Source organism: Nelumbo nucifera, chromosome 8 (assembly GCF_055504915.1).
Source record: "Nelumbo nucifera cultivar China Antique chromosome 8, China Antique-T2T, whole genome shotgun sequence".
Lineage (NCBI taxonomy): Eukaryota > Viridiplantae > Streptophyta > Magnoliopsida > Proteales > Nelumbonaceae > Nelumbo > Nelumbo nucifera.
In genome coordinates, this window is record NC_142656.1 from 35,343,890 (window position 1) to 35,353,191 (window position 9,302).

Sequence of the window (9,302 nt, forward strand, 5' to 3'; positions counted from 1 at the left end):
GTCTTTCCTAGTGGCCAAATTAAGTTTTCGAAAATCAATCACCATACACTAGCCACTTTGTACCCTCATTAGGACTAGTTCATTATTTTGATTTCTTACCACAGTTATCCCAGTTTTCTTGGGTACAACATGTATAGGGCTTACCCATTTACTATCCGAAATCGGGTAGATTATCCCTTCATCTAGCAACTTAAGTACTTCTTTCATTACCGGGTTGAGCTTTCTTTGCGATTCTCTGGCTGGTTTGGCGCTATCTTCCAAAAGAATTTTGTGCATGCAAACTGAGGGGCTGACCCCTTTTATGTCAGCTAAGGTCCAACCAATCGCCGCCTTGTGTTCTTTCAGAACTTTGATGAGTCGTTCCTCTTGATCTTCACTCAACCCTTTCGCAATGATTACTGGCAATGTTTCTTTGTCGCCCAAATATGCATACTTAAGGTGATCTGGCAAGGTCTTTAGTTCCAACTTCGGAGCCTGCAAAACAGAAGGCAACAATTTCTTGTGAGAAAATGATCCTTTTGTTCTAGTCTCGGTTCCGGAGCTTCGCAGGGTGTATCAAATTCTTCCTTCATGTCCAATTGTGCACTTAATTCGAGCTCCTCATTCATATCCTCTTCTCCAAAAATTTCCTGCACAATTGAATCAACAATGTCAATTGAACAGATCGAATGGCATTCATTTGGATACTTCATAGCTTCAAAAATATTAAATTTAACAATCTCCCCGTCAAACTCGACGGAGAGGGTACCCTCATCCACATCTATTTTGGTTTTGGCCGTTTTCATAAATGGCCTGCCTAATAGAAGTGGGGCTGAACTTGTGATCGTGTCCTCCTCCATCTTCAAAATGTAAAAATCGGCTGGAAAGATTAGATCATTAACCTGCACCAATACATCTTCGACGATCCCTTCCGGGTAAGCGTTAGAATGATCAGCCAACTGAATTACTACCCTAGTTTCCTTTAAGGGACCTAATCTCAAAGCACAATAAATCGAGTATGGCATGACATTGATGGATGCACCTAAATCTAGCATGGCACGCTCAATTCTTTTATTGCCAATTACACAAGGTAAATTAAACATACCTGGATCAGCACGTTTTTCCAGTAGGGTCCTCTTAATGACAGCTGAAACGTTCTCCCCAACCTTTACCTTCTCATCGATTCACAGTTTCCTCTTGTTAGTGCACAACTCCTTCAGAAATTTTGCATATTTTGGGATTTGTTTGATGGCATCTAACAAGGGGATATTTATCTCCACCTTCCAGAAGGTCTCCAATACTTCTTGCTCGTATTCTTCCTTCTTGGATTTTTCCAACCTACTAGGAAATGGTGGCACAATGGCATTAGAAATCTTAGGGAGAGGGGGGTCGAGTATTACCTTAATGGGGCTCTCGTTCGAGTCTTGTTCCTCCTCTTTATGTTGTTCTTTATCCTTCTTCCTTGGTGAGGTCGGTTGTGGCTGCAATTCCTTCCCGCTTCTCAGCACCACTGCACTTGCATTCTCCTTGGGGTTAACTACCGTCTGTCATGGTAGCTTTCTAGAGTTCTGCGCCTCCAACTTGCTAATGGAAGTAGCAAGCTGACTGATTTGGTTCCCTAAGTTCTGGATGCTGGCCCTTGTTTCCTGTTGAAATTGTTGAGTGTTAGTAGCAAGAGCTTTAACGATTTCATCTAATGACATACCTGAACTTGAGGGTTGATTTTGCACTGAGATAGGTGCTGGGATTGGGGGCTGTCTGTTGAAAGCTTGGGGTTGATATCTCTGTGGTCCTCCTTGATTTTCGTAGCTCAGATTGGGATGATCCCTCCACCTAGGATTGTAGTAATTGGAATAGGGATCATACTTGCGTTGAGGTTGGCCCGGAAATCCTCCTATGTCACTAACTTGCTGTATCGAGTCGTCTTGTAATGATGGTCACATATCCATAGGATGCCCAGGAATGGAACAGACACTGCATACCCTTGCCGTTTGTGGTTGCCCTACAGCCAATTGTCAAACCAAGGTAGTTAGATCAGAAATTTGATTCTCTAAATTAGAATGACTTACCTCATTAACATGCTTGATAGTACCATCTGTTCTTGATCCAAATTGTTGGGAATTTTCAGCCATGTTGGAAATCAATTCCTTGGCCGCTTCGGGTGTTTTATTGACCAAGGCTCCACCAGCTGCGTCTACCATACTTCTATCCATAGGTTGGAATCCTTCATAGAAGTATTGGATTAAGATTTGTTCGGGTATTTGGTGGTGGGGACAGCTAGCAAAAAGTTGTTTAAATCTTTCCCAATATTCGTATAGTGTCTCACCACTAAACTGCTGAACTCCACAAATTTCTTTTCTAATATTTGCAGCTCGGGATGCAGGAAAATACTTATCTAAGAACATCCTATTCATATCATCCCATGTATGTATCGAACCAGGAGGAGAATGTATAACCAATCCTTTGCTTTATCTCGTAAAGAAAAGGAAAAGCTATAAGTTTTACCTGATCCTCAGTCATACCCTATGGTTTCATGCTTGAATAGATGACATGGAATTCCTTGAGATGCTTATGAGGGTCCTCACCTGGAAAGCCATGAAAAACAGGAAGCAATTGAATCAATCCAGATTTAAGTTCAAAGGCTACCTCGAGAGTGGGGTATATTATGCACAGGGGCTGTTGGTTCATGATTGGTGCAGCTAACTCCCTTAGCGTTCTTTCTCTATCAGCCATCCTTTCTTCCTCTTCGAAAATAGGTTGATCACAAGTTGGCAAGTCAATATCAGAATTCACCCTTACAGGTGAACGGTCATTCCTTTGCTTCGCCTCCTTTCTCAAACGACGGGTTGTCTTCTCAATTTCAGGGTTGTATTCTAGTTCACCTTGGTGAGAAGCACGAGTCATAAAACAAAGGAGGTTATCACAAACAAAAGGTTCAAAGCTAAGAAATTAAAATAGCTCCCCAGAAACGGCGCCAAAATTTTGATGGGTTGTCGAAGCCCTCAAAATTAATTCTAGTCCCACCTTACTATAAACTTGTAGTAACCATGGTACCAGGTCGAATTCCACAGGGAGCAAGTAATTAGTTTCTCAGCCGAATGCGCAATATAAAGAGTGGGCAATTTGAATAATTTAAAATTCTAAAATAAAAAAAGAGCAATTAACAACTAACAAGGAAAATTCAGTCTTACCGAATTCTGATCCAAGGGTTCAGATTGAGTCAATTGGTCATCGATAATAGGTAAACTTCAGCAGTCTTGCAATTCAAGTATTTAACCTTAAGATTTATTAGGATAGACATAATAAACCTCGTGTTTTCCTGAATTAGTTGACCAAACCCAGCATTCGATCAACACTTATCATTAACCGACTGGGTACGATAGCGTTCCATATCAATTAATGATAGCAATAACCTTTGTGAAAACAGTTAAACCAAAATAACAATAATTGAGATAGTTGCAATTATCGAATCTTGTTCCGTTGATTGCCCTTAGGTTAAAACATACCCATACATTGGTCAAAGGCTGTCACGAACAATTGACCCATGTAGGATAACAACCCAATTGCTACTTGTACCACTATTCGTGACAATTACGGATCATCGAACCATGGATAGCAGTAGGAAGATCAACATCAATTAATTTGTCAGACTAATTAACATTAACAACCATAGAGAATATGCGCAAGAATCAATGAATACTTGAATTAAAAGCAAGAACTTAAATTAAACACATAACCTCACGATGACATAATCGAATCAACAATCCCCCTTGAATCAGAAAAGAAAAGCTCAGCCACTCATGGTCGCCATCACCTTCTTGCTTTGCTTCCCAGATGGACGGACTGATCTTCTGAATTGATTGCTTGATTTCTTCTAAATTGATTGAGTTGCTTGATTTGCTTGATTTCTTGATTTCTTGATTGATGCCTAAAGCTGGTCCACCCCCCCCCCCCCCCTTTATATAGCTTTAGGAGGAGGGACTCTCTCCAACTCCCTTTAGGAGATTAACTTTAAAATTAGAAAGTCCTAATCTGATTTACTTTTATCCTATCCTATCTAGTAATCTCTATCTCTTATCTTTTTAGGAATACAATTGAAATTTAAATCTGATAGGACTCTTCATTCTTGAATTCGAGTTTGGCTTCTTTAATAACTTGGGCCGCTACAGGACTCTTCTGCGAATTTGGGCTTCAGTTGTGGGCTGGTCTTTACTACGAAATTGTTCTGACTTCGAGCTCGATTTTGACCTTGATGCAGACCAAATCTGTCAAAACCCAAAGCATGAGAGTTGTGGGCCTTTCCCTTATCTTTCCAGTGCATCTTGAATCATCCAAAGAGGAGTCCAGGATCGAGAGTTATTCCCATATTACTGAATGGAGCCGAAACTATGCAAAATCATCCGATTATCCTTGTTTTCTTCCAATCGCCTTCTTGCTTGCCCTGAAAAAAAAATACAAGAGTAATGAGTCCAATTGAGTGCTAAATTAATTTAAAAGAAGAAATATTTGGGGATAAAAATATGATATTTTTTGTTCTCATCACTTATTCACTTTATAGTTCATGATGAACTGATTGAAGGACGGAGGCAAGGAATTGATGACAACATCAATTTTGGTGTCATGGTCTAGCTCTGACCTGGGAGCGTCTAGTTCATTGATATAACCCATCATCTTTACACAATGGTCATTAACCTATTGGTTCTCGGTCATCTGTGCGATCATAAACAATTTTAAGACCTTCTGATGAGTAGAACGGTTCTGCTCTTCATACATAGTCTTCAGACTATCCAATATATCCTTGGACACTTTGATCTTATCGAATTGTCACTGTATTGGATTATCTAAAGAGGCTATAATATAACACTGGGCAAGAGAGTTTTTCTTTTCCCATTCTTGATACTCTCTTTGTCGGGCCTCAGAAGCCCTGTCACCCAGATGATCCGAAGTAGGGTTCTTAACAATTTTGTCCAATTTTTCGGACGTCAGAACCAACATAAGGTTTCAGAAACAGTCAGCATAATTAGGGCCCTTGAGTTTGTTGTCATCCAACAGTTTAGTGAAGTTTTCGTTTGCCATTTCTGGTAAAGGCAAGGCAGACTTGTAAGTCCACAACCTAATTGATTCATGTCATCACATAGATATGGCTTTTAATCTATGTTCCATTTCCATTTTGGGCATCTCTTAGATTCCCTCCAATCTCAGTGACGGAGATAGTTGTGTCTCTGGAAATGTGGAAACCACATAGGGTGCATGGATCCAACTGTTCCAGCTACAAAACCTCACCACCTTCTATGAAGGATCTCATCCACTCATCTTATGAGCTTTCCCTTTGGCCTCTGTTAGACAAGGTTCATAGCCATTTTAAGTTAAACCTTTCTGTCCAGTAAGTGCTCACCCATCATGTTCATGAACGCCAAGGTACCGTGAGCGAGTCTTCCATTTTGGGATAGGCCCCTCCCACATCGGTCTATCATCTCATGAAGCAATCCAATCAACTGCATTAGTAGATGGATAGCTCAATTTTATGGTGCATCCCCACCCACCAATACAGTCAACCTTAATACTAATGATGGAACTGGGTAGGGGCGGCAAGAGCAGGGAAGAAAAGAGCAGAAGACAAAAGCAGTCAAACTGTGTAGTCTTCTCTTTGTATTCAGCTAACTGTGTATGTGTCTCTGAAGGTCCGCCCTACTCTCCTATTTATAGCCTTAAAGAGAGAATCTGCTAATCCCATTAGGAGTTTCCTAATCCAAATCTTTTATTTGGATCCGGACTCTCTTTAAGTGATAAGGATAATCCCTTATCTTATCTGCAGATAAAGATCAACCTTTCTAATCAAATTAGGAGTTCCTTTGATCCAAATCTTTATTTAGATCTGGACTCTTTAAGTGGATAAGGATAATCCCTTATCTTATCTGCTAATCCAAATCCCAGATCCGCCCCTATTCAATTAATCTTATTAACCCAACTCGAATTGGGCTTTAGGCCCATTAAGTTTATGTGCTCATTTAACCTCTTAACCTGCTGCCCAGTTGGCTCTCCTTCTATGGTGTGGGACCCAAACAGTGATCTACACATTAGCCACATGGGTTCAGCCCAGGCTTTGTTACAAAGCCTGGCCGAGTTCACTATAGGAGATAGTGAACCCTTAGTCCATCACCATGGGCTCTTAATGGGCCCAACATTTACACTAAATGGTCCTTAGGTCCAGTCACCATATGAAAACCCGAGGACTGTGTGCAGATGCAAGATTAGCCCATCAGGTATTACCCTCAATGGTCTTACACTTAACCTCTTAGCCCATAATGATCAAACACTACTCGACAAGAGAAGACCTCTCCCTCGGCTGCAAGGTGCAGTGCTGCATTCTTTACTCACATGGATCCTGAGAATTAAAACCTTTTGCAAACATTTAGAAACCATAATATATATATATGTATATCTTTATATAAATATATTTTGCAAAACAAATTTCAACGGTTGAAATCAACTGCCGGTAGTTTAGGTTTCCATTAGAGAGAGTGCATCCCCGATCACTCACTTTGCCCGACAAAGGGGCTGATCCTGTCACTATGATCACCCATTCAGATGAATTCTCGGACTATCCCAACGTACCTAGGTTTTGACCCCCTCTAAGGATCTCTGATTGGCATATCAAAGATAGCCCAATCTGACACCCAGTGCAGTACCATAATCAAGTCTAGGGGTCAGGTGTAACATTCCAGTTTTGCCCATCTATCTCCAAGGTCCAAGGTAATACTGTAATTTTGGTCCAGTTCAGGGTTTCACGAAAACCCACACTACATGTACCTCAGGTCTCACCCTAGCAGCTAAGACAAGCCACCCCAACCAACTTGGTGGTACATTAGTGTCAGCCTTGGTAGGATAAATCTCCCCAGATCTATCCAATGGCTATGAAAATTCTAAACTAATACGAGTCTCATAAGTGTCTAGTTTAAGGGTATTACACAGAAACATACACAATGGCATGAATCAATTATGTACTTTATTCATTTACAATAAATGTCAATAGGTACATCAATCTGATTGAAGCTAAGGGCATAACTGTCTAACAAGCTCGATGGCCCACTTCGTCAAACGTCTCGAGGTTTTAGGTTTGGCAAGGATGACCTTGAGGGGCTGGTTCATCAGGACCACTACAATGTGGGCTTAGAAATACGGCCGGAGTTTCCTTGCCGAAATCACGAGGGCGAAAGCCAACTTTTCTATCTCAGGGTAGCTGGTCTCGACGTCGCAGAGGACCTTACTGGCATAGTAAACTAGCTTTTGCATGCCATCATCCTTAATGAGGATTGAACTGACTACTTCATCTCCAGCCGTGAGGTACAGGTACAGGGTTTCCCCTTCGACTAGCTGGGTGAGGAGGGGAGGCGAAGTAAGGTATGCCTTGAGCTCGTCAAAGGCGCGTTGACACTCCTCCGTCCATTGAAACTCTTTCAGCTTCTTGATGGCACAAATGAAGGGTAGGCAACGGTCGGCTGACTTTGACATGAAGTGATTGAGGGCTGCTATTCGGCCGGTAAATTTTTGGGTCTCCTTCACCGTTCGTGGCGGTGCCATGTCTAGTATGGCCTGTATTTTCTCAGGATTAGCCTCAATACCTCACTAAGTGACGACAAAGCCTAAGAACTTGCATGATGTGATGCCGAAGGCACACTTGCTGTGGTTGAGCTTCATATTGTACTTTCGTAAGGTGTCGAAGGTCTCATCTAGGTCAGAGATGTGGATCCTGGCTTTTAGGCTCTTCACTACCATGTCATGCACATAGGCTTCGACGTTTCTCCCCATCTGCTCTTTAAACACCTTGTTAATAAGGCGCTGGTAGGTGGCCCCAGCATTCTTGAGGCCGCAGGGCATCACACGGTAACAATATGTGCCATGTTTAGTGATGAACAAGGTCTTCTCTTCATCATCTAGTTGCATCTTTATCTGATTGTATCCTGAGAAGGCATCCACGAAGCTAAGTATCTCATACTCTACAGTAGCGTTAACGAGGTGGCCTATTCTCGGCAAAGGAAAACCGTCCTTGGGGTAGGCTCGGTTAAGGTTTGTGAAATCAATACAAATCCTCCATTTCCCATTAGCTTTCTTTATCATAACCACATTTGACAACCAGTTAGGGTAGTGTACCTCTCGGATTAAGCTGGCTTCAAGTAACTTTTCATCTTCCTCCACTATGGCCTTCCAGCACTTCGGTGCAAAGTTCCTCTTCTTCTACCTAACTGACCTAGAGCTCGGGTCCACGCTCAGCCTATGCGTAATGACCGAGGGGTCAAATCCGGGTATGTTAGCGGTGGACCAAGCAAAGACGTCGGCATTGAGTCTGAGGAAACTTACCAGTTCGGATAGGCTCTCAAGGGGAAGGTTGGACCCGATGCGGACTGTCTTGTCGGGCTCATCCTCATCTAGGGGGACCGAGATGAGGTCCTCAGCCAGCTTGCCTCGGCTTACTGGCTCCTCCCTGAGGCCAAGCCCTTCTAGTGGTAGAGCTTCTTTATTCTTGTTCTTCAGCGCTGCCACATAGCACTGACGTGCGGCATGCCGGTCCCCACGAATGGCTCCAACGCCATGCTCGGTGAGGAACTTCAAGGCAAGGTGGTAGGAGGAGATGGCTGCCCGGAGTGCGTGAAGAGTTGGTCTCCCCATGATGGCATTGTAGGGTGAGCCAATCTTCACGACTAGGAACACTGTCATCCTTGTCACCTGTTGGGGCTCCGTCCCTACTGTAACTGGTAGGGAGATCTTGCCCTCTGGTTTGATGATGCTGCCGGAGAAGCTGACTAGTGGGGCATCTACTGGTTGGAGGCGCTCCAGAGCTATCTTCATCTTTTCAAAAGCTTCGTAGAAAAGGATGTCGGCTGAGGAGCCACTATCAACAAGGATCCTTTTGACTACAAAGTTTGCATTGACGGCCGAGACCACCAATGCATCATCATGGGGGACTGCTACCCCCTTTAGGTCCTCGTCCGTGAAGGAGAGGGGTTCTTGCTTTTGCTTCTTGGGGGCCGACCCCTAGATGTTCAGCTGCCTAGCGTAGGCTTTGCGAGCCAAAGCTGAGGCTCCACCCAAGGTCGTGCCTCCCATTATGACATCGATGACGCTTGCTACTATTGCTGCTGCTGGGAGGACGAGGCGCCGGTGGGGCCGGTACCCCAATGAATGAGACTCTATCTCGATTTTGAGATCATAGCAGTCATTGGTGTCTTGGCTGGTACCTCAGTGGAACTTGTAGTATTTTGTGCGGTTCCCCGGCGGGGGTTCTTCTTCAACTTTTCAGGCCACTTCATAAATTTCTCCTGCCT

General features: G+C 43.2%; 1 protein-coding gene across 1 annotated transcript; it reads right to left on the reverse strand.

The window, feature by feature from the left end:
- Positions 1-7,605: 7,605 nt before the first annotated feature.
- Positions 7,606-8,826, reverse strand: LOC148789852 (uncharacterized). The gene is made up of 2 exons (XM_088893786.1): positions 8,338-8,826; positions 7,606-8,088 (listed from the first exon to the last, which is right to left on the reverse strand). The coding sequence occupies exons 1-2, from the start codon at positions 8,824-8,826 to the stop codon at positions 7,606-7,608; spliced, it is 972 nt and encodes a 323-aa protein (XP_088749912.1).
- Positions 8,827-9,302: the final 476 nt, after the last annotated feature.